At 39.9% G+C, this 25,744-nt stretch overlaps 4 protein-coding genes across 4 annotated transcripts; all 4 read right to left on the reverse strand.

Moving 5' to 3' along the window:
- Window positions 1–2,187: 2,187 nt before the first annotated feature.
- Window positions 2,188–2,952, reverse strand: LOC142775567 (uncharacterized). The gene has a single exon (XM_075877024.1). It carries the CDS (start codon window positions 2,950–2,952, stop codon window positions 2,188–2,190), a length of 765 nt encoding a protein of 254 aa, XP_075733139.1.
- Window positions 2,953–7,293: 4,341 nt separating this feature from the next.
- LOC142775568 (uncharacterized) lies at window positions 7,294–8,058 on the reverse strand. Its single transcript, XM_075877025.1, has one exon. The coding sequence runs from the start codon at window positions 8,056–8,058 to the stop codon at window positions 7,294–7,296; it is 765 nt and encodes a 254-aa protein (XP_075733140.1).
- Window positions 8,059–12,399: 4,341 nt separating this feature from the next.
- LOC119187015 (uncharacterized) lies at window positions 12,400–13,164 on the reverse strand. Its single transcript, XM_037435316.2, has one exon. The coding sequence runs from the start codon at window positions 13,162–13,164 to the stop codon at window positions 12,400–12,402; it is 765 nt and encodes a 254-aa protein (XP_037291213.2).
- Window positions 13,165–17,504: 4,340 nt separating this feature from the next.
- Window positions 17,505–18,269, reverse strand: LOC142775569 (uncharacterized). Its single transcript, XM_075877026.1, has one exon. It carries the CDS (start codon window positions 18,267–18,269, stop codon window positions 17,505–17,507), a length of 765 nt encoding a protein of 254 aa, XP_075733141.1.
- Between the last annotated feature and the right edge of the window lie 7,475 nt (window positions 18,270–25,744).

Genomic DNA, 25,744 nt, shown 5'->3' on the forward strand with positions numbered 1-25,744 from the left:
AAACACCACGTACTTTGTTTTAGTACAGTTAACAGTCAGCTGATTCCTGGCAAATCATTCCGAGATGTTCGATAAATCGGTCATCGCGTCATTTTGTAAATCTGCTAAGGAGTGCCTTGTGAAAACTAAAACAGTGTCGTCCGCGTACATCAGTGTCTTTGACCTCTGTAGGGATCGCGGGACATCATTAATATATAGAGAGAACAATATAGGGCCCAAAGCTGAGCCCTGTGGCACCCCGCATTTATTATAACCGTAAGATGACTTGATGTCACCAATGACTACCTTTTGTCTGCGTGCCGATTAATAACTAGAAAAAAAATCAAGCGAGTTACCTTTTATCCCGTAGGAATGCAATTTTTCCAGTAAAATGGAATGACTAATAGCATCAAATGTCTTTCGTATGTCTAAAAATACTGATATTGCTATGTTGTTTTCATGTAGCGCGGAATTAATATATTGCGTAAGCATGGAAACAGCAGTTGAAGTGGACCTGTTTGCAACAAAGCCGTGTTGCTGGGGACAAAGTACATTCTGTTCATTCAGGAAGCGTCTTAATTGTGACGAAATTAGTGTTTCAAGCGTAGTGTTAATACTACTCAGGACAGATATTGGTCTGTAGCTGTCCGGAAGATTCCGATCACCAGATTTGTACACTGGTATTACTTTGGCGGTCTTAAGTATACTAGGATAAGTTTTAGAGGAAAATGCATGATTAAATATATGGCATAAGGGACCACACAAAACATCAATATTCTCCTTTATATTCCTTGATGATAAGGCGTCATGGCCAGCTGCCTTGTTCTCTGGTAACTTATCAATTACTGGTCGGATGTCATCCTCAGTTACATCACATAAATCGAAATTATTGGTAACAGTACAGGGTGCATTTAAATTTGGCATATGAGCAGGGAACTTCCTCGCAAGGCTGAGACCAATAATAGTAAAGTAATCGTTAAAGTTGTCGGCCACTTCACGAGTTGGATTATCAGGTATGATGCGTTCTTTGCTACCCATGCCAGTGACGTCTTTAACAATCTGCCATATCTTCTTCGTGTTACCATTATTTTCTTTCACTAGGTTGGTATAGTAGCACTTTTTGGATTTTCTTATCATTGCTACAGACTTATTTCTGTAAAGCTTAAAATTTTGATGGTAGTATTCATTGCGCTTGTTATTTTTCTGTTTGTCGTAGTAAAAATCTTTCAGCTTCAAAACCTCAAGTATATTTCTATTCATCCATGGACATATGGCATGGTCATAATTTCGGCGCGAACAACTACGCGTTGATCGTCCAATGACATCCACAATGCATTTTACAATGTTATCACACTCGACGTCCACGTCTTCATCATAAAGGGCATCAAAATTCGTACCTTGTAGTAGTTTTTGCACGGAATTATAGTTGACACATGTTGTACGTTTATTGGCAGGTCTTTCAGGAGCACAAATGTGTTTCTGGGGTAAAAATAGAAAGGTGGGATTGTGATCCGCAATAGCAACAGCGTATACGCCTGCCGATACATCCAGGTCAGCGTTACACAACACGTGATCAATAATCGACTCCGATTGGTCTGTTATGCGAGTGGGTGATGAAATAACATTTCTCAGATTGACTGATTGTAGCAAGAACACGTAATCATCACATGTATCTTCAGACACGTCTATGTTATTATCACCGCAGACAATAAAAGGTGCTTTAGAAGCCACAATGGGTAACATGGTACTTTCCATCACAGTAATGAAGTCAGCCACACTGGAATTGGGTGGACGATCTATTACACCGATGATAACACCATTTTGAAGATGAATAAAAAGAGTCTGTGCCAATGAACTGCAGCATGAGCTATTGCTAAGGAGAACAAAACTATAACAGTCTTTGATAAATAGCGCCACGCCCCCTCCTCGTGTAGCACTGTTTCTAGGTTGCGAAAGCATGACGTAGCCGGGTAGATGAACTGATTCGCTTTCTTGAAGCCAAGTTTCGGTTATAGCGATGACATCATATTTAAACAAGTGCTGTGATAAGTACGAAAGCAGATGATCGAAATTCTTCTTTATGCTGCGAATAATACAATGTAATACTGCGAAATGATCCTGCTGCAAGCATATGTTTTCAACCTCAGAAAAAAAACGCCAGTTAAAAATATAGGAAATTCCATGTTTACAGAAACAAGCAGGCAATCCTCAAACAACTTTGGAAAGATCCTCAGCACATGTGACGTGAAGCACACGTGAATTATTCGCCTTCCGCATCAAAATCTTTCCACTAGTTACCCAGTTGTACTTCCAGTTTTTTTCCCGCTTTGTCTTTAGAGCGGCTGTTAGCAATGCCTTGTTTGCTGGACACAAGTGCTCATTTATGTATACTGGAGATGCGATGCCCTGAAAACCTAAAGCTGTCGTGTTAAGTCGTTGCTTCTTAGCAGTCCTCAGAACATTATCTTTCACAGCTCTTGAAAGAAACCTAACTATGATGTTAGGTGTTGACGCGTTCCTTGATGGAACTCGTTGCACGACGTCTATATCTGTTTCTTTGACTTCAACTTTCAGGCAGCTGGCAAGCTGTTGCATTGTGGAGACCAAGTTTTCTCCTTCCATCACACGAACTCCCTTTATTTCTAGGTTATTCTGTCTACTGTATTGTTGCTGAGCAGTGAGTTCCTGTTTTACTTCCTTAATATCCTTGGCGAGGCGACTGTTTTTGCTTTTAATCGCGTGTATTTCTGCTCGCACCGCAGCAAGCTCTTGCTTTGTTTCGCCCAGTTCCACCCTGAATTGCTCAAAGTGCTCATTCATGAAGTTGATTGACTGTCTAAGAGTTTGTAGTTCGCCTTCAAAAACCTTTGTGATGTCTTTCTTTAGCTCATCATGTTTGGCATCAATTCTAGCAGAAAAATCTGACAAGGCCTTAGCTAGTTCCTTCACAGTAGTGGGCGGCTTATCACCCATAACACCCGTCATTAACTGAGCAGTCCAGGAACTAAGAAGCGTAAAGCAAGTTAACTGGACTGCTCGCGACGCTACCTAGCTTACAATAACATAACCCAACCTAACCTAACCTTCGCAATTCTATCGTTAGAACACGTTTTACTCGCTACATTACAATGCTTTCTGCAACATTACGACGGTTTTATGCGCTTTCACATTAGATATCGCAGTTTCCGACTTGTAATGGTGAAAAACACTGCATCTCAATAGCTAATATTGTTTAATGCGGTTTTATGATGCTTCAAGACTTGACCTAACCTAACCTTCGCACTTGTACGTAAAAGGCTCTGATACACTGTTTCGTTCACAATTATTATATTTGCATGACCTCACAGTTTTTCACCAACTTAGTACAGTACAGAACGCTGTATCTCGCTAAATGACATCGTTATTTAAGGTTTGACGATGCTTGCAGGTGCTTTCATGAGAATATCACAATATAGCAGTTTCGCACTTGTAACGGTACAAGACGCACAATCTGGCTAGTTCACGCCGTGTTGTGTGCTTTTACAATATTTCAGCTATCACAGTTTCGTACTCGCAACAAAACAACACTATCTCGTTAGATGAGGTCGTTTTTGGTGGTTTCACGGCACTACCTAGCTTAAACTAACATAACCCAACCTAACCTAACCTTCGCAATTCTATCGTTAGAAAATGTTTTACTCGCTACTTTACAATGCTTTCTGCAATATTACGACGGTTTTATGCGCTTTCACATTAGATGTTGCAGTTTCCGACTTGTAATGATGAAAAACACTGCATCTCAATAGCTAACATTGTTTATTGCGGTTTTATGATGCTTCAAGACTTGACCCAACCTAACCTTCGCACTTGTACGTAAAAGGCTCTGTTACACTGTTTCGTTCATAATCAATATATTTGCATGATCTCACAGTTTTTCACCAACTTAGTACAGTACAGAAGGCTGTATCTCACTAAATGTCATTGGTATTTAAGGTTTCACGTTGCTTGCATGCGCTTTCACGAGAATATCACAAAATAGCAGTTTCGCACTTGTAACGGTAGAAGACGCACTATCTGGCTAGTTGACGCCGTGTTGTGTGCTTTCACAATATTTCAGTTATCGCAGTGTCGTACTCGCAACAAAACAACACTATCTCGTTAGAAGAGGTTGTTTTTGGTGTTTTTTTTTCAATCAATCAATGAAACGTTTACTTCATGAATAGATATATGCAACTACAGGGATTATTTGGACCGATAGCCTAAAGTGGCTAGTGGACGGTCCAATACAATGTGCAACATAAAAAAAGCACAGGTCAGCTCTGAGGTAACAACATAAAAAAAAACAAAAAAAACAATCATATCATACAGATGACACAGTAATACATTTTTTCCTGCAGATATGCATACTTATTAGCTTGCAGCTAGTTTTTATAGATAGGCACTTATTAAAAAAATACAATGAAATTCGAATCAAACACACACATGCTTACATGTCTTGACTCCACAGAAAAAATGATTTACATGCCATGCTGAAATTGCGTGCCGTTTTAATCTCTAGGGGGACCGAGTTCCATATTTTTGTTCCATTAAACTGTATCAGTCTTTCTCCGTAAACATTAAAACATTTGGGCAGATTGAAATTACCATTCGAAGCATGTCGCGTATTGCGTTTAGGGATTGAAAAAAGATCAGCAGGCAAAGGTGAATTTCTATTAATTATGTTATTTACTAAAACGGCAATTTTGTAGTCCCGCAACATCGGAACCGAGAGAATGCGTTGTGATTGGAAAATATTACTTACTGATTCACCTTGGCTTATGATTTTCAGTGTACGCTTTTGAAGTCGTTCAAGAGTTTTTAGATAACTGTTGTACGTCACACCCCACGATTCCAGACAGTAACGTATGTGACAATGACACAATGAAAAGTAGAGTGCGCGAAGTATAGCTTGTGGAAAATATTGGCGAGCTTTTATTAGAGAATAGCAGCCATAGGCTACCTTTGCGCACACACTCTGTACTTGCTCATGCCAGTGTAAATGTTCATCAAAAGTGACGCCTAAATATTTAAAACAAGGAACTTGTTGAATATGAGCGTTGTTTATTGTTAGGTTAAGAGATTCAGCGTCAATGTGTTTCCTACGAGAGTGAAACACCATGTACTTTGTTTTAGTACAGTTAACAGTCAGCTGATTCCTGGCAAATCATTCCGAGATGTTCGATAAATCGGTCTTCGGGTCATTTTGTAAATCTGCTAAGGAGTGCCCTGTGAAAACTAAAACAGTGTCGTCCGCGTACATCAGTGTCCTTGACCTCTGTAGGGATCGCGGGACATCAATAACATATAGAGAGAACAATATAGGGCCCAAAACTGAGCCCTGTGGCACCCCGCATTTAATATAACCGTAAGATGACTTGATGTCACCAATGACTACCTTTTGTTTGCGTGCCGAGAATTAACTAGAAAAAAAATCAAGCGAGTTACCTTTTATCCCATAGGAATGCATTTTTTCTAGTAAAATGGAATGACTAAAAGCATCAAATGCCTTTCGTATGTCTAAAAATACTGATATTGCTATGTTGTTTTCATGTAGCGCGGAATTAATATATTGCGTAAGCATCAAAACAGCAGTTGAAGCTGACCTGTTTGCAACAAAGCCGTGTTGCTGGGGACAAAGTACATTCTGTTCATTCAGGAAGCGCCTTAATTGTGACGAAATTAGTTTTCAAGCGTAGTGTTAATACTACTCAGGACAGATATTGGTCTGTAGCTGTCCGGAAGATTCCGATCACCAGATTTGTACACTGGTATTAGTTTGGCGGTCTTAAGTATACTAGGATAAGTTTTAGAGGAAAGTGCATGAATAAATATATGGCATAAGGAACCACACAAAACATCCAAATTCTCCTTTAAAATCCTTGATGATATGGCGTCATGGCCAGCTGCCTTGTTCCCTGGTAACTTATTAATTACTTGTCGCATGTCATCCTCAGTTACATCACATAAATCGAAATTATTGGTAACAGTACAGGGTGCATTTAAATTTGGCATATGAACAGGGAACTTCCTCGCAAGGCTGAGACCAATATTAGTAAAGTAATCGTTAAAGTTGTCGGCCACTTCACGAGTTGGATTATCAGGTATGATGCGTTCTTTGCTACCCATGCCAGTGACGTCTTTAACAATCTGCCATATCTTCTTCGTGTTACCATTATTTTCTTTCACTAGGTTGGTATAGTAGCACTTTTTGGATTTTCTTATCATTGCTACAGACTTATTTCTGTAAAGCTTAAAATTTTGATGGTAGTATTCATTGCGCTTGTTATTTTTCTGTTTGTCGTAGTAAAAATCTTTCAGCTTCAAAACCTCAAGTATATTTCTATTCATCCATGGACATATGGCATGGTCATAATTTCGGCGCGAACAACTACGCGTTGATCGTCCAATGACATCCACAATGCATTTTACAATGTTATCCCACTCGACGTCCACGTCTTCATCATAAAGGGCATCAAAATTCGTACCTTGTAGTAGTTTTTGCACGGAATTATAGTTGACACATGTTGTACGTTTATTGGCAGGTCTTTCAGGAGCACAAATGCGTTTCTGGGGTAAAAATAGAAAGGTGGGATTGTGATCCGCAATAGCAACAGCGTATACGCCTGCCGATACATCCAGGTCAGCGTTACACAACACGTGATCAATAATCGACTCCGATTGGTCTGTTATGCGAGTGGGTGATGAAATAACATTTCTCAGATTGACTGATTGTAGCAAGAACACGTAATCATCACATGTATCTTCAGACACGTCTATGTTAATATCACCGCAGACAATAAAAGGTGCTTTAGAAGCCACAATGGGTAACATGGTACTTTCCATCACAGTAATGAAGTCAGCCACACTGGAATTGGGTGGACGATCTATTACACCGATGATAACACCATTTTGAAGATGAATAAAAAGAGTCTGTGCCAATGAACTGCAGCATGAGCTATTGCTAAGGAGAACAAAACTATAACAGTCTTTGATAAATAGCGCCACGCCCCCTCCTCGTGTAGCACTGTTTCTAGGTTGCGAAAGCATGACGTAGCCGGGTAGATGAACTGATTCGCTTTCTCGAAGCCAAGTTTCAGTTATAGCGATGACATCATATTTAAACGAGTGCTGTGATAAGTACGAAAGCAGATGATCGAAATTCTTCTTTATGCTGCGAATAATACAATGTAATACTGCGAAATGATCCTGCTGCAGCCATATGTTTTCAACCTCAGAAAAAAAACGCCAGTTAAAAATATAGGAAATTCCATGTTTACAGAAACAAGCAGGCAATCCTCAAATAACTTTGGAAAGATCCTCAGCACATGTGACGTGAAGCACACGTGAATTATTCGCCTTCCGCATCAAAATCTTTCCACTAGTTACCCAGTTGTACTTCCAGTTTTTTTCCCGCTTTGTCTTTAGAGCGGCTGTTAGCAATGCCTTGTTTGCTGGACACAAGTGCTCATTTATGTATACTGGAGATGCGATGCCCTGAAAACCTAAAGCTGTCGTGTTAAGTCGTTGCTTCTTAGCAGTCCTCAGAACATTATCTTTCACAGCTCTTGAAAGAAACCTAACTATGATGTTAGGTGTTGACGCGTTCCTTGATGGAACTCGGTGCACGACGTCTATATCTGTTTCTTTGACTTCAACTTTCAGGCAGCTGGCAAGCTGTTGCATTGTGGAGACCAAGTTTTCTCCCTCCATCACACGAACTCCCTTTATTTCTAGGTTATTCTGTCTACTGTATTGTTGCTGAGCAGTGAGTTCCTGTTTTACTTCCTTAATATCCTTGGCGAGGCGACTGTTTTTGCTTTTAATCGCGTGTATTTCTGCTCGCACCGCAGCAAGCTCTTGCTTTGTTTCGCCCAGTTCCACCCTGAATTGCTCAAAGTGCTCATTCATGAAGTTGATTGACTGTCTAAGAGTTTGTAGTTCGCCTTCAAAAACCTTTGTGATGTCTTTCTTTAGCTCATCATGTTTGGCATCAATTCTAGCAGAAAAATCTGACAAGGCCTTAGCTAGTTCCTTCACAGTAGTGGGCGGCTTATCACCCATAACACCCGTCATTAACTGAGCAGTCCAGGAACTAAGAAGCGTAAAGCAAGTTAACTGGACTGCTCGCGACGCTACCTAGCTTACAATAACATAACCCAACCTAACCTAACCTTCGCAATTCTATCGTTAGAACACGTTTTACTCGCTACATTACAATGCTTTCTGCAACATTACGACGGTTTTATGCGCTTTCACATTAGATATCGCAGTTTCCGACTTGTAATGGTGAAAAACACTGCATCTCAATAGCTAATATTGTTTAATGCGGTTTTATGATGCTTCAAGACTTGACCTAACCTAACCTTCGCACTTGTACGTAAAAGGCTCTGATACACTGTTTCGTTCACAATTATTATATTTGCATGACCTCACAGTTTTTCACCAACTTAGTACAGTACAGAACGCTGTATCTCGCTAAATGACATCGTTATTTAAGGTTTGACGATGCTTGCATGTGCTTTCATGAGAATATCACAATATAGCAGTTTCGCACTTGTAACGGTAGAAGACGCACTATCTGGCTAGTTGACGCCGTGTTGTGTGCTTTCACAATATTTCAGTTATCGCAGTGTCGTACTCGCAACAAAACAACACTATCTCGTTAAAAGAGGTCGTTTTTGGTGGTTTCACGGCACTACCTAGCTTAAACTAACATAACCCAACCTAACCTAACCTTCGCAATTCTATCGTTAGAAAATGTTTTACTCGCTACTTTACAATGCTTTCTGCAATATTACGACGGTTTTATGCGCTTTCACATTAGATGTTGCAGTTTCCGACTTGTAATGATGAAAAACACTGCATCTCAATAGCTAACATTGTTTATTGCGGTTTTATGATGCTTCAAGACTTGACCCAACCTAACCTTCGCACTTGTACGTAAAAGGCTCTGTTACACTGTTTCGTTCATAATCAATATATTTGCATGATCTCACAGTTTTTCACCAACTTAGTACAGTACAGAAGGCTGTATCTCACTAAATGTCATTGGTATTTAAGGTTTCACGTTGCTTGCATGCGCTTTCACGAGAATATCACAAAATAGCAGTTTCGCACTTGTAACGGTAGAAGACGCACTATCTGGCTAGTTGACGCCGTGTTGTGTGCTTTCACAATATTTCAGTTATCGCAGTTTCGTACTCGCAACAAAACAACACTATCTCGTTAAAAGAGGTTGTTTTTGGTGTTTTTTTTCAATCAATCAATGAAACGTTTACTTCATGAATAGATATATGCAATTACAGGGATTATTTGGACCGATAGCCTAAAGTGGCTAGTGGACGGTCCAATACAATGTGCAACATAAAAAAAGCACAGGTCAGCTCTGAGGTAACAACATAAAAAAAACAAAAAAGAAACAATCATATCATACAGATGACACAGTAATACATTTTTTCCTGCAGATATGCATACTTATTAGCTTGCAGCTAGTTTTTATAGATAGGCACTTATTAAAAAAATACAATGAAATTCGAATCAAACACACACATGCTTACATGTCTTGACTCCACAGAAAAAATGATTTACATGCCATGCTGAAATTGCGTGCCGTTTTAATCTCTAGGGGGACCGAGTTCCATATTTTTGTTCCATTAAACTGTATCAGTCTTTCTCCGTAAACATTAAAACATTTGGGCAGATTGAAATTACCATTCGAAGCATGTCGCGTATTGCGTTTAGGGATTGAAAAAAGATCAGCAGGCAAAAGTGAATTTCTATTAATTATGTTATTTACTAAAACGGCAATTTTGTAGTCACGCAACATCGGAACCGAGAGAATGCGTTGTGATTGGAAAATATTACTTACTGATTCACCTTGGCTTATGATTTTCAGTGTACGCTTTTGAAGTCGTTCAAGAGTTTTTAGATAACTGTTGTACGTCACACCCCACGATTCCAGACAGTAACGTATGTGACAATGACACAATGAAAAGTAGAGTGCGCGAAGTATAGCTTGTGGAAAATATTGGCGAGCTTTTATTAGAGAATAGCAGCCATAGGCTACCTTTGCGCACACACTCTGTACTTGCTCATGCCAGTGTAAATGTTCATCAAAAGTGACGCCTAAATATTTAAAACAAGGAACTTGTTGAATATGAGCGTTGTTTATTGTTAGGTTAAGAGATTCAGCGTCAATGTGTTTCCTACGAGAGTGAAACACCATGTACTTTGTTTTAGTACAGTTAACAGTCAGCTGATTCCTGGCAAATCATTCCGAGATGTTCGATAAATCGGTCTTCGGGTCATTTTGTAAATCTGCTAAGGAGTGCCCTGTGAAAACTAAAACAGTGTCGTCCACGTACATCAGTGTCCTTGACCTCTGTAGCGATCGCGGGACATCAATAATATATAGAGAGAACAATATAGGGCCCAAAACTGAGCCCTGTGGCACCCCGCATTTAATATAACCGTAAGATGACTTGATGTCACCAATGACTACCTTTTGTTTGCGTGCCGAGAAATAACTAGAAAAAAAATCAAGCGAGTTACCTTTTATTCCATAGTAATGCATTTTTTCCAGTAAAATGGAATGACTAAAAGCATCAAATGCCTTTCGTATGTCTCAAAATACTGATATTGCTATGTTGTTTTCATGTAGCGCGGAATTAATATATTGCGTAAGCATCAAAACAGCAGTTGAAGCTGACCTGTTTGCAACAAAGCCGTGTTGCTGGGGACAAAGTACATTCTGTTCATTCAGGAAGCGCCTTAATTGTGACGAAATTAGTTTTCAAGCGTAGTGTTAATACTACTCAGGACAGATATTGGTCTGTAGCTGTCCGGAAGATTCCGATCACCAGATTTGTACACTGGTATTAGTTTGGCGGTCTTAAGTATACTAGGATAAGTTTTAGAGGAAAATGCATGATTAAATATATGGCATAAGGGACCACACAAAACATCCAAATTCTCCTTTAAAATCCTTGATGATATGGCGTCATGGCCAGCTGCCTTGTTCCCTGGTAACTTATTAATTACTTGTCGGATGTCATCCTCAGTTACATCACATAGATCGAAATTATTGGCAACAGTACAGGGTGCACTTAAATTTGGCATATGAGCAGGGAACTTCCTCGCAAGGCTGAGACAAATATTAGTAAAGTAATCGTTAAAGTTGTCGTCCACTTCACGAGTTGGATTATCAGGTATGATGCGTTCTTTGCTACCCATGCCAGTGACGTCTTTAACAATCTGCCATATCTTCTTCGTGTTACCATCATTTTCTTTCACTAGGTTGGTATAGTAGCACTTCTTGGATTTTTTTGTCATTGCTACTGAGTTATTTCTGTGAAGCTTAAAATTTTGATGGTAGTATTCATTGCTCCTGTTATTTTTCCATTTGTCGTAGTAAAAATCTTTCAGCTTCAAAACCTCAAGTATATTTCTATTCATCCATGGACATATGGTATGGTCATAATTTCGGCGCGAACAGCTGCCCGTTGATCGTCCAATGACATCCACAATGCATTTTACAATGTTATCACACTCGACGTCCACGTCTTCATCATAAAGGGCATCACAATTCGTAACTTGTAGTAGTTTTTGCACGGAATTATAGTCGACACGTGTTGTACGTTTATAGGCAGGTATGTCAGGAGCACAAATGTGTTTCTGGGGTAAAAATAGAAAGGTGGGATTGTGATCCGCAATAGCAACAGCGTATACGCCTGCCGATACATCCAGGTCAGCGTTACACAACACGTGATCAATAATCGACTCCGAGTGGTCTGTTATGCGAGTGGGTGATGAAATAACATTTCTCAGATTAACTGATTGTAACAAAAACACGTAATCATCACATGTATCTCCAGACACGTCTATGTTAATATCACCGCAGAAAATAAAAGGTGCTTTAGAAGCCACAATGGGTAACATGGTAGTTTCCATCACAATAATGAAGTTAGCCACACTGAAATTTGGTGGACGATATATTACACCGATGATAACACCATTTTGAAGATGAATAAAAAGAGTCTCTGCCGATGAACTGCAGCATGAGCTATTGCTAAGGAGAACGAAACTAAAACAGTCTTTGATAAATAGCGCCACGCCGCCTCCTCGTGTAGCACTGTTTCTAGGTTGCGAAAGCATGACGTAGCCGGGTAGATGAACTGATTTGCTTTCTCGAAGCCAAGTATCAGTTATAGCGATGACATCATATTTAAACGAGTGCTGTGATAAGTACGAAAGCAGATGATCGAAATTCTTCTTTATGCTGCGAATAATACAATGTAATACTGCGAAATGATCCTGCTGCAGCCATATGTTTTCAACCTCAGAAAAAAAACGCCAGTTAAAAATATAGGAAATTCCATGTTTACAGAAACAAGCAGGCAATCCTCAAATAACTTTGGAAAGATCCTCAGCACATGTGACGTGAAGCACACGTGAATTATTCGCCTTCCGCATCAAAATCTTTCCACTAGTTACCCAGTTGTACTTCCAGTTTTTTTCCCGCTTTGTCTTTAGAGCGGCTGTTAGCAATGCCTTGTTTGCTGGACACAAGTGCTCATTTATGTATACTGGAGATGCGATGCCCTGAAAACCTAAAGCTGTCGTGTTAAGTCGTTGCTTCTTAGCAGTCCTCAGAACATTATCTTTCACAGCTCTTGAAAGAAACCTAACTATGATGTTAGGTGTTGACGCGTTCCTTGATGGAACTCGGTGCACGACGTCTATATCTGTTTCTTTGACTTCAACTTTCAGGCAGCTGGCAAGCTGTTGCATTGTGGAGACCAAGTTTTCTCCCTCCATCACACGAACTCCCTTTATTTCTAGGTTATTCTGTCTACTGTATTGTTGCTGAGCAGTGAGTTCCTGTTTTACTTCCTTAATATCCTTGGCGAGGCGACTGTTTTTGCTTTTAATCGCGTGTATTTCTGCTCGCACCGCAGCAAGCTCTTGCTTTGTTTCGCCCAGTTCCACCCTGAATTGCTCAAAGTGCTCATTCATGAAGTTGATTGACTGTCTAAGAGTTTGTAGTTCGCCTTCAAAAACCTTTGTGATGTCTTTCTTTAGCTCATCATGTTTGGCATCAATTCTAGCAGAAAAATCTGACAAGGCCTTAGCTAGTTCCTTCACAGTAGTGGGCGGCTTATCACCCATAACACCCGTCATTAACTGAGCAGTCCAGGAACTAAGAAGCGTAAAGCAAGTTAACTGGACTGCTCGCGACGCTACCTAGCTTACAATAACATAACCCAACCTAACCTAACCTTCGCAATTCTATCGTTAGAACACGTTTTACTCGCTACATTACAATGCTTTCTGCAACATTACGACGGTTTTATGCGCTTTCACATTAGATATCGCAGTTTCCGACTTGTAATGGTGAAAAACACTGCATCTCAATAGCTAATATTGTTTAATGCGGTTTTATGATGCTTCAAGACTTGACCTAACCTAACCTTCGCACTTGTACGTAAAAGGCTCTGATACACTGTTTCGTTCACAATTATTATATTTGCATGACCTCACAGTTTTTCACCAACTTAGTACAGTACAGAACGCTGTATCTCGCTAAATGACATCGTTATTTAAGGTTTGACGATGCTTGCATGTGCTTTCATGAGAATATCACAATATAGCAGTTTCGCACTTGTAACGGTAGAAGACGCACTATCTGGCTAGTTGACGCCGTGTTGTGTGCTTTCACAATATTTCAGTTATCGCAGTGTCGTACTCGAAACAAAACAACACTATCTCGTTAAAAGAGGTCGTTTTTGGTGGTTTCACGGCACTACCTAGCTTAAACTAACATAACCCAACCTAACCTAACCTTCGCAATTCTATCGTTAGAAAATGTTTTACTCGCTACTTTACAATGCTTTCTGCAATATTACGACGGTTTTATGCGCTTTCACATTAGATGTTGCAGTTTCCGACTTGTAATGATGAAAAACACTGCATCTCAATAGCTAACATTGTTTATTGCGGTTTTATGATGCTTCAAGACTTGACCCAACCTAACCTTCGCACTTGTACGTAAAAGGCTCTGTTACACTGTTTCGTTCATAATCAATATATTTGCATGATCTCACAGTTTTTCACCAACTTAGTACAGTACAGAAGGCTGTATCTCACTAAATGTCATTGGTATTTAAGGTTTCACGTTGCTTGCATGCGCTTTCACGAGAATATCACAAAATAGCAGTTTCGCACTTGTAACGGTAGAAGACGCACTATCTGGCTAGTTGACGCCGTGTTGTGTGCTTTCACAATATTTCAGTTATCGCAGTTTCGTACTCGCAACAAAACAACACTATCTCGTTAAAAGAGGTTGTTTTTGGTGTTTTTTTTCAATCAATCAATGAAACGTTTACTTCATGAATAGATATATGCAATTACAGGGATTATTTGGACCGATAGCCTAAAGTGGCTAGTGGACGGTCCAATACAATGTGCAACATAAAAAAAGCACAGGTCAGCTCTGAGGTAACAACATAAAAAAAACAAAAAAAAACAATCATATCATACAGATGACACAGTAATACATTTTTTCCTGCAGATATGCATACTTATTAGCTTGCAGCTAGTTTTTATAGATAGGCACTTATTAAAAAAATACAATGAAATTCGAATCAAACACACACATGCTTACATGTCTTGACTCCACAGAAAAAATGATTTACATGCCATGCTGAAATTGCGTGCCGTTTTAATCTCTAGGGGGACCGAGTTCCATATTTTTGTTCCATTAAACTGTATCAGTCTTTCTCCGTAAACATTAAAACATTTGGGCAGATTGAAATTACCATTCGAAGCATGTCGCGTATTGCGTTTAGGGATTGAAAAAAGATCAGCAGGCAAAGGTGAATTTCTATTAATTATGTTATTTACTAAAACGGCAATTTTGTAGTCACGCAACATCGGAACCGAGAGAATGCGTTGTGATTGGAAAATATTACTTACTGATTCACCTTGGCTTATGATTTTCAGTGTACGCTTTTGAAGTCGTTCAAGAGTTTTTAGATAACTGTTGTACGTCACACCCCACGATTCCAGACAGTAACGTATGTGACAATGACACAATGAAAAGTAGAGTGCGCGAAGTATAGCTTGTGGAAAATATTGGCGAGCTTTTATTAGAGAATAGCAGCCATAGGCTACCTTTGCGCACACACTCTGTACTTGCTCATGCCAGTGTAAATGTTCATCAAAAGTGACGCCTAAATATTTAAAACAAGGAACTTGTTGAATATGAGCGTTGTTTATTGTTAGGTTAAGAGATTCAGCGTCAATGTGTTTCCTACGAGAGTGAAACACCATGTACTTTGTTTTAGTACAGTTAACAGTCAGCTGATTCCTGGCAAATCATTCCGAGATGTTCGATAAATCGGTCTTCGGGTCATTTTGTAAATCTGCTAAGGAGTGCCCTGTGAAAACTAAAACAGTGTCGTCCACGTACATCAGTGTCCTTGACCTCTGTAGCGATCGCGGGACATCAATAATATATAGAGAGAACAATATAGGGCCCAAAACTGAGCCCTGTGGCACCCCGCATTTAATATAACCGTAAGATGACTTGATGTCACCAATGACTACCTTTTGTTTGCGTGCCGAGAAATAACTAGAAAAAAAATCAAGCGAGTTACCTTTTATTCCATAGTAATGCATTTTTTCCAGTAAAATGGAATGACTAAAAGCATCAAATGCCTTTCGTATGTCTCAAAATACTGATATTGCTATGTTGTTTTCATGTAGCGCGGAATTAATATATTGCGTAAGCATCAAAACAGCAGTTGAAGCTGACCTGTTTGCAACAAAGCCGTGTTGCTGGGGACAAAGTACATTCTGTTCATTCAGGAAGCGCCTTAATTGTGACGAAATTAGTTTTCAAGCGTAGTGTTAATACTACTCAGGACAGATATTGGTCTGTAGCTGTCCGGAAGATTCCGATCACCAGATTTGTACACTGGTATTAGTTTGGCGGTCTTAAGTATACTAGGATAAGTTTTAGAGGAAAATGCATGATTAAATATATGGCATAAGGGACCACACAAAACATCCAAATTCTCCTTTAAAATCCTTGATGATATGGCGTCATGGCCAGCTGCCTTGTTCCCTGGTAACTTATTAATTACTTGTCGGATGTCATCCTCAGTTACATCACATAGATCGAAATTATTGGCAACAGTACAGGGTGCACTTAAATTTGGCATATGAGCAGGGAACTTCCTCGCAAGGCTGAGACAAATATTAGTAAAGTAATCGTTAAAGTTGTCGTCCACTTCACGAGTTGGATTATCAGGTATGATGCGTTCTTTGCTACCCATGCCAGTGACGTCTTTAACAATCTGCCATATCTTCTTCGTGTTACCATCATTTTCTTTCACTAGGTTGGTATAGTAGCACTTCTTGGATTTTTTTGTCATTGCTACTGAGTTATTTCTGTGAAGCTTAAAATTTTGATGGTAGTATTCATTGCTCCTGTTATTTTTCCATTTGTCGTAGTAAAAATCTTTCAGCTTCAAAACCTCAAGTATATTTCTATTCATCCATGGACATATGGTATGGTCATAATTTCGGCGCGAACAGCTGCCCGTTGATCGTCCAATGACATCCACAATGCATTTTACAATGTTATCACACTCGACGTCCACGTCTTCATCATAAAGGGCATCACAATTCGTAACTTGTAGTAGTTTTTGCACGGAATTATAGTCGACACGTGTTGTACGTTTATAGGCAGGTATGTCAGGAGCACAAATGTGTTTCTGGGGTAAAAATAGAAAGGTGGGATTGTGATCCGCAATAGCAACAGCGTATACGCCTGCCGATACATCCAGGTCAGCGTTACACAACACGTGATCAATAATCGACTCCGAGTGGTCTGTTATGCGAGTGGGTGATGAAATAACATTTCTCAGATTAACTGATTGTAACAAAAACACGTAATCATCACATGTATCTCCAGACACGTCTATGTTAATATCACCGCAGAAAATAAAAGGTGCTTTAGAAGCCACAATGGGTAACATGGTAGTTTCCATCACAATAATGAAGTTAGCCACACTGAAATTTGGTGGACGATATATTACACCGATGATAACACCATTTTGAAGATGAATAAAAAGAGTCTCTGCCGATGAACTGCAGCATGAGCTATTGCTAAGGAGAACGAAACTAAAACAGTCTTTGATAAATAGCGCCACGCCGCCTCCTCGTGTAGCACTGTTTCTAGGTTGCGAAAGCATGACGTAGCCGGGTAGATGAACTGATTTGCTTTCTCGAAGCCAAGTATCAGTTATAGCGATGACATCATATTTAAACGAGTGCTGTGATAAGTACGAAAGCAGATGATCGAAATTCTTCTTTATGCTGCGAATAATACAATGTAATACTGCGAAATGATCCTGCTGCAGCCATATGTTTTCAACCTCAGAAAAAAAACGCCAGTTAAAAATATAGGAAATTCCATGTTTACAGAAACAAGCAGGCAATCCTCAAATAACTTTGGAAAGATCCTCAGCACATGTGACGTGAAGCACACGTGAATTATTCGCCTTCCGCATCAAAATCTTTCCACTAGTTACCCAGTTGTACTTCCAGTTTTTTTCCCGCTTTGTCTTTAGAGCGGCTGTTAGCAATGCCTTGTTTGCTGGACACAAGTGCTCATTTATGTATACTGGAGATGCGATGCCCTGAAAACCTAAAGCTGTCGTGTTAAGTCGTTGCTTCTTAGCAGTCCTCAGAACATTATCTTTCACAGCTCTTGAAAGAAACCTAACTATGATGTTAGGTGTTGACGCGTTCCTTGATGGAACTCGGTGCACGACGTCTATATCTGTTTCTTTGACTTCAACTTTCAGGCAGCTGGCAAGCTGTTGCATTGTGGAGACCAAGTTTTCTCCCTCCATCACACGAACTCCCTTTATTTCTAGGTTATTCTGTCTACTGTATTGTTGCTGAGCAGTGAGTTCCTGTTTTACTTCCTTAATATCCTTGGCGAGGCGACTGTTTTTGCTTTTAATCGCGTGTATTTCTGCTCGCACCGCAGCAAGCTCTTGCTTTGTTTCGCCCAGTTCCACCCTGAATTGCTCAAAGTGCTCATTCATGAAGTTGATTGACTGTCTAAGAGTTTGTAGTTCGCCTTCAAAAACCTTTGTGATGTCTTTCTTTAGCTCATCATGTTTGGCATCAATTCTAGCAGAAAAATCTGACAAGGCCTTAGCTAGTTCCTTCACAGTAGTGGGCGGCTTATCACCCATAACACCCGTCATTAACTGAGCAGTCCAGGAACTAAGAAGCGTAAAGCAAGTTAACTGGACTGCTCGCGACGCTACCTAGCTTACAATAACATAACCCAACCTAACCTAACCTTCGCAATTCTATCGTTAGAACACGTTTTACTCGCTACATTACAATGCTTTCTGCAACATTACGACGGTTTTATGCGCTTTCACATTAGATATCGCAGTTTCCGACTTGTAATGGTGAAAAACACTGCATCTCAATAGCTAATATTGTTTAATGCGGTTTTATGATGCTTCAAGACTTGACCTAACCTAACCTTCGCACTTGTACGTAAAAGGCTCTGATACACTGTTTCGTTCACAATTATTATATTTGCATGACCTCACAGTTTTTCACCAACTTAGTACAGTACAGAACGCTGTATCTCGCTAAATGACATCGTTATTTAAGGTTTGACGATGCTTGCATGTGCTTTCATGAGAATATCACAATATAGCAGTTTCGCACTTGTAACGGTAGAAGACGCACTATCTGGCTAGTTGACGCCGTGTTGTGTGCTTTCACAATATTTCAGTTATCGCAGTGTCGTACTCGCAACAAAACAACACTATCTCGTTAAAAGAGGTCGTTTTTGGTGGTTTCACGGCACTACCTAGCTTAAACTAACATAACCCAACCTAACCTAACCTTCGCAATTCTATCGTTAGAAAATGTTTTACTCGCTACTTTACAATGCTTTCTGCAATATTACGACGGTTTTATGCGCTTTCACATTAGATGTTGCAGTTTCCGACTTGTAATGATGAAAAACACTGCATCTCAATAGCTAACATTGTTTATTGCGGTTTTATGATGCTTCAAGACTTGACCCAACCTAACCTTCGCACTTGTACGTAAAAGGCTCTGTTACACTGTTTCGTTCATAATCAATATATTTGCATGATCTCACAGTTTTTCACCAACTTAGTACAGTACAGAAGGCTGTATCTCACTAAATGTCATTGGTATTTAAGGTTTCACGTTGCTTGCATGCGCTTTCACGAGAATATCACAAAATAGCAGTTTCGCACTTGTAACGGTAGAAGACGCACTATCTGGCTAGTTGACGCCGTGTTGTGTGCTTTCACAATATTTCAGTTATCGCAGTTTCGTACTCGCAACAAAACAACACTATCTCGTTAAAAGAGGTTGTTTTTGGTGTTTTTTTTCAATCAATCAATGAAACGTTTACTTTATGAATAGATATATGCAATTACAGGGATTATTTGGACCGATAGCCTAAAGTGGCTAGTGGACGGTCCAATACAATGTGCAACATAAAAAAAGCACAGGTCAGCTCTGAGGTAACAACATAAAAAAAAAACAAAAAAAAACAATCATATCATACAGATGACACAGTAATACATTTTTTCCTGCAGATGTGCATACTTATTAGCTTGCAGCTAGTTTTTATAGATAGGCACTTATTAAAAAAATACAATGAAATTCGAATCAAACACACACATGCTTACATGTCTTGACTCCACAGAAAAAATGATTTACATGCCATGCTGAAATTGCGTGCCGTTTTAATCTCTAGGGGGACCGAGTTCCATATTTTTGTTCCATTAAACTGTATCAGTCTTTCTCCGTAAACATTAAAACATTTGGGCAGATTGAAATTACCATTCGAAGCATGTCGCGTATTGCGTTTAGGGATTGAAAAAAGATCAGCAGGCAAAGGTGAATTTCTATTAATTATGTTATTTACTAAAACGGCAATTTTGTAGTCACGCAACATCGGAACCGAGAGAATGCGTTGTGATTGGAAAATATTACTTACTGATTCACCTTGGCTTATGATTTTCAGTGTACGCTTTTGAAGTTGTTCAAGAGTTTTTAGATAACTGTTGTACGTCACACCCCACGATTCCAGACAGTAACGTATGTGACAATGACACAATGAAAAGTAGAGTGCGCGAAGTATAGCTTGTGGAAAATATTGGCGAGCTTTTATTAGAGAATAGCAGCCATAGGCTACCTTTGCGCACACACTCTGTACTTGCTCATGCCAGTGTAAATGTTCATCAAAAGTGACGCCTAAATATTTAAAACAAGGAACTTGTTGAATATGAGCGTTGTTTATTGTTAGGTTAAGAGATTCAGCGTCAATGTGTTTCCTACGAGAGTGAAACACCATGTACTTTGTTTTAGTACAGTTAACAGTCAGCTGATTCCTGGCAAATCATTCCGAGATGTTCGATAAATCGGTCTTCGGGTCATTTTGTAAATCTGCTAAGGAGTGCCCTGTGAAAACTAAAACAGTGTCGTCCACGTACATCAGTGTCCTTGACCTCTGTAGCGATCGCGGGACATCAATAATATATAGAGAGAACAATATAGGGCCCAAAACTGAGCCCTGTGGCACCCCGCATTTAATATAACCGTAAGATGACTTGATGTCACCAATGACTACCTTTTGTTTGCGTGCCGAGAAATAACTAGAAAAAAAATCAAGCGAGTTACCTTTTATTCCATAGTAATGCATTTTTTCCAGTAAAATGGAATGACTAAAAGCATCAAATGCCTTTCGTATGTCTCAAAATACTGATATTGCTATGTTGTTTTCATGTAGCGCGGAATTAATATATTGCGTAAGCATCAAAACAGCAGTTGAAGCTGACCTGTTTGCAACAAAGCCGTGTTGCTGGGGACAAAGTACATTCTGTTCATTCAGGAAGCGCCTTAATTGTGACGAAATTAGTTTTCAAGCGTAGTGTTAATACTACTCAGGACAGATATTGGTCTGTAGCTGTCCGGAAGATTCCGATCACCAGATTTGTACACTGGTATTAGTTTGGCGGTCTTAAGTATACTAGGATAAGTTTTAGAGGAAAATGCATGATTAAATATATGGCATAAGGGACCACACAAAACATCCAAATTCTCCTTTAAAATCCTTGATGATATGGCGTCATGGCCAGCTGCCTTGTTCCCTGGTAACTTATTAATTACTTGTCGGATGTCATCCTCAGTTACATCACATAGATCGAAATTATTGGCAACAGTACAGGGTGCACTTAAATTTGGCATATGAGCAGGGAACTTCCTCGCAAGGCTGAGACAAATATTAGTAAAGTAATCGTTAAAGTTGTCGTCCACTTCACGAGTTGGATTATCAGGTATGATGCGTTCTTTGCTACCCATGCCAGTGACGTCTTTAACAATCTGCCATATCTTCTTCGTGTTACCATCATTTTCTTTCACTAGGTTGGTATAGTAGCACTTCTTGGATTTTTTTGTCATTGCTACTGAGTTATTTCTGTGAAGCTTAAAATTTTGATGGTAGTATTCATTGCTCCTGTTATTTTTCCATTTGTCGTAGTAAAAATCTTTCAGCTTCAAAACCTCAAGTATATTTCTATTCATCCATGGACATATGGTATGGTCATAATTTCGGCGCGAACAGCTGCCCGTTGATCGTCCAATGACATCCACAATGCATTTTACAATGTTATCACACTCGACGTCCACGTCTTCATCATAAAGGGCATCACAATTCGTAACTTGTAGTAGTTTTTGCACGGAATTATAGTCGACACGTGTTGTACGTTTATAGGCAGGTATGTCAGGAGCACAAATGTGTTTCTGGGGTAAAAATAGAAAGGTGGGATTGTGATCCGCAATAGCAACAGCGTATACGCCTGCCGATACATCCAGGTCAGCGTTACACAACACGTGATCAATAATCGACTCCGAGTGGTCTGTTATGCGAGTGGGTGATGAAATAACATTTCTCAGATTAACTGATTGTAACAAAAACACGTAATCATCACATGTATCTCCAGACACGTCTATGTTAATATCACCGCAGAAAATAAAAGGTGCTTTAGAAGCCACAATGGGTAACATGGTAGTTTCCATCACAATAATGAAGTTAGCCACACTGAAATTTGGTGGACGATATATTACACCGATGATAACACCATTTTGAAGATGAATAAAAAGAGTCTCTGCCGATGAACTGCAGCATGAGCTATTGCTAAGGAGAACGAAACTAAAACAGTCTTTGATAAATAGCGCCACGCCGCCTCCTCGTGTAGCACTGTTTCTAGGTTGCGAAAGCATGACGTAGCCGGGTAGATGAACTGATTTGCTTTCTCGAAGCCAAGTATCAGTTATAGCGATGACATCATATTTAAACGAGTGCTGTGATAAGTACGAAAGCAGATGATCGAAATTTTTCTTTATGCTGCGAGTATTACAATGTAATACTGCGAAATGATCCTGCTGCCGCCATATGTTTTCAACCTCAGAAAAAGAAAACGCCATTTAAAAATATAGGAAACTCCAGATTTAAAGAAACAAGCAGGCAATCCTCAAACAACTTTGAAAAGACCCTCAGCACATGTGACGTGAAGCAAACGTGAATTATCCGCCTCCCGCATCAAAATCTTTCGACCAGTTACCCAGGTGTACTTCCAGTTTTTTTCCCGCTTTGTCTTTAGAGCGGCTGTTAGCAGTTCCTTGTTTGCCGGACACAAGTGCTCATTTATGTATACTGGAGATGCGATGCCCTGAAAACCTAAAGCTGTCGTGTTAAGTCGTTGCTTCTTAGCAGTCCTCGGAACATTATCTTTCACAGCTCTCGAAAAAAACCTAACTATGATGTTAGGTGTTGACGCGTTCCTTGATGGCACTCGGTGCACGACGTCTGTATCTGTTTCTTTGACTTCAACTTTCAGGCAGCTGGCAAACTGTTGCATTGTGGAGACCAAGTTTTCTCCCTCCATCACAGGAACTCCCTTTATTTCTAGGTTATTCTGTCTATTGTATTGTTGCTGAGCAGTAAGTTCCTGTTTTATTCCCTTAATATTCTTGGCGAGGCGACTGTTTTCGCTTTTAATCGCGTGGTTTTCTGTTCGCACCGCAGCAAGCTCTTTGTTTCGCCAAGTTCCACCCTGAATTGCTCAAAGTGCTCATTCATGAAGTTGATTGACAGTCTAAGAGTTTGTAGTTCGCCTTCAAAAACCTTTGTGATGTCTTTCTTTAGCTCATCATGTTTGGCATCAATTCTAGCAGAAAAATCTGACAAGGCCTTAGCTAGTTTCTTCACAGTAGTGGGCGGCTTATCAACCATAACACCCGTCATTAACTGAGCAGTCCAGGAACTAAGAAGCGTAAAGCAAGCTAAATTTTTAGCTGTCGTTCAGCCTCGTTGCTGCCTGGACTGATCGCGAAATGACGGCTGATCCTCGCTGGAGCGGTGGTTTCATAGCAGAGCTGTGACGTCACGGCTTTTCAGGAGGCGTTGTTCTCGGTTCCGCCTCTTGATTCCTAGTAGCGCTGATCGCTTCCGAAGACGCCTTGTCTGCTTCCACCACCAGCGTTCTGCGTAAAGCAAGGTAAATTTTTAGCTGTCGTTCATCCTCGTTGCTGCCTGGACTGCTCTTGAAATGACGGTTGATACTCGCTGGAGCAGTGGTTTTATAGCAGAGCCGTGACGTCCCGGTATTTCAGGGGGCGTTGTTCCCGGTTCCGCCCACTTGATTCTTAGTAGCGCTGATCGCTTCCGAAGACACCTTGTCTGCTTCCACCACCAGCGTTCTGCGTAATGCAATGTAAATTTTTAGCTGTCGTTCAGCCTCGTTGCTGCCTGGACTGCTCGTGAAATGACTGGACTGCTCGCGATGCTACCTAGCTTACAATAACATAACCCAACCTAACCTAACCTTCGCAATTCTATCGTTAGAAAACGTTTTACTCGCTACTTTACAATGATTTCTGCAACATTACGATGGTTTTATGCGCTTTCACATTAGATATCGCAGTTTCCGACTTGTAATGGTGAAAATCACTGCATCTCAATAGCTAACATTGTTTAATGCGGTTTTATGATGCTTCATGACTTGACCTAACCTAACCTTCGACACTTGTACTTAAAAAGGCTCTGTTACACTGTTTTGCTCACAGTTTCGATATTTGCATGACCTCACAGTTTTTCACCAACTTAGTACAGTACAGAACTCTGTATCTCGCAAAATTACAACGTTATTTAAGGTTTCACGATTCTTGCATGCGCTTTTACGAGAATATCACAATATACCAGTTTCGCACTTGTAACGGTACAAGGCGCACTATCTGGCTAGTTCACGCCGTGTTGTGTGCTTTCACAATATTTCAGCTATCACAGTTTCGTACTCGCAACAAAACAACACTATCTCGTTAGATGAGGTCGTTGTTGGTGGTTTCACGACGCTGCCTAGCTTAAACTAACATAACCCAACCTAACCTAACCTTCACAATTCTATCATTAGAAAACGTTTTACTCGCTACTTTAAATTGCTTTCTGCAACATTACGACGGTTTCATGCGCTTTCACTTTAGATGTCGCAGTTTCCGAGTTGTAATGGTGAAAAACACTGCATCTCCATAGCTGACATTGCTTAATGTGGTTTTACAACGCTTCATAACTTAACCTAACCTAACCTTCGCACTTCTATCTAATGAACGCTCTGTTACACTGTTTCGCTAACAATTACGATATTTGCATGACCTCACAGTTTTTCACCAACTTAGTAATGTACAGAACGCTGTATCTCGCTAAATGACATCGTTATTTAAGGTTTCACGATGCTTGCATGCGCTTTCACGAGAATATCACAATATAGCAGTTTCACACTTGTAACGGTACAAGACGCACTATCTGGCTAGTTGACGCCGTGTTGTGTGCTTTCACAATATTTCAGCTATCACAGTTTCGTACTCGCAACAAAACAACACTATCTCGTTAGATGAGGTCGTTTTTGGTGGTTTCACGACACTACCTAGCTTAAACTAACATAACCCAACCTAACATTGTTTATAGCGGTTTTATGATGCTTCATGACTTGACCTAACCTAACCTTCGACACTTGTACTTAAAAAGGCTCTGTTACATTGTTTCGCTCAAGGTTTTGATATTTGCATGACCTCACAGTTTTTCACCAACTTAGTACAGTACAGAACGCTGTATCTCGTTAAATGACATCGTTATTTAAGGTTTAACGATTCTTGCATGCGCTTTCACGAGAATATCACAATATAGCAGTTTCGCACTTGTAACGGTACAAGACGCACTATCTGGCTAGTTGACGCCGTGTTGTGTGCTTTCACAATATTTCAGCTATCGCAGTTTCGTACTCGAAACAAAACAACACTATCTCGTTAGAAGAGGTATTTTTTGGTGGTTTCGCGACGCTACCTAGCTTACACTAACATAACCCAACCTAACCTAACCTTCGCAATTCTATCGTTAGAAAACGTTTTACTCGTTACTTTACAATGCTTTCTGCAACATTATGACGTTTTTATGCGCTTTCACATTAGATATCGCAGTTTCCGACTTGTAATGGTGAAAAAAACTGCATCTCCCTAGCTAACATTGTTTAATGCGCTTTATGATGCTTCAAGACTTGACCTAACCTAACCTTCGCACTTGTACGTAAAAGGCTCTGTTACACTGTTTCGT

Source organism: Rhipicephalus microplus, chromosome X, assembly GCF_043290135.1.
Source record: "Rhipicephalus microplus isolate Deutch F79 chromosome X, USDA_Rmic, whole genome shotgun sequence".
Classification (NCBI taxonomy): Eukaryota; Metazoa; Arthropoda; class Arachnida; order Ixodida; family Ixodidae; genus Rhipicephalus; species Rhipicephalus microplus.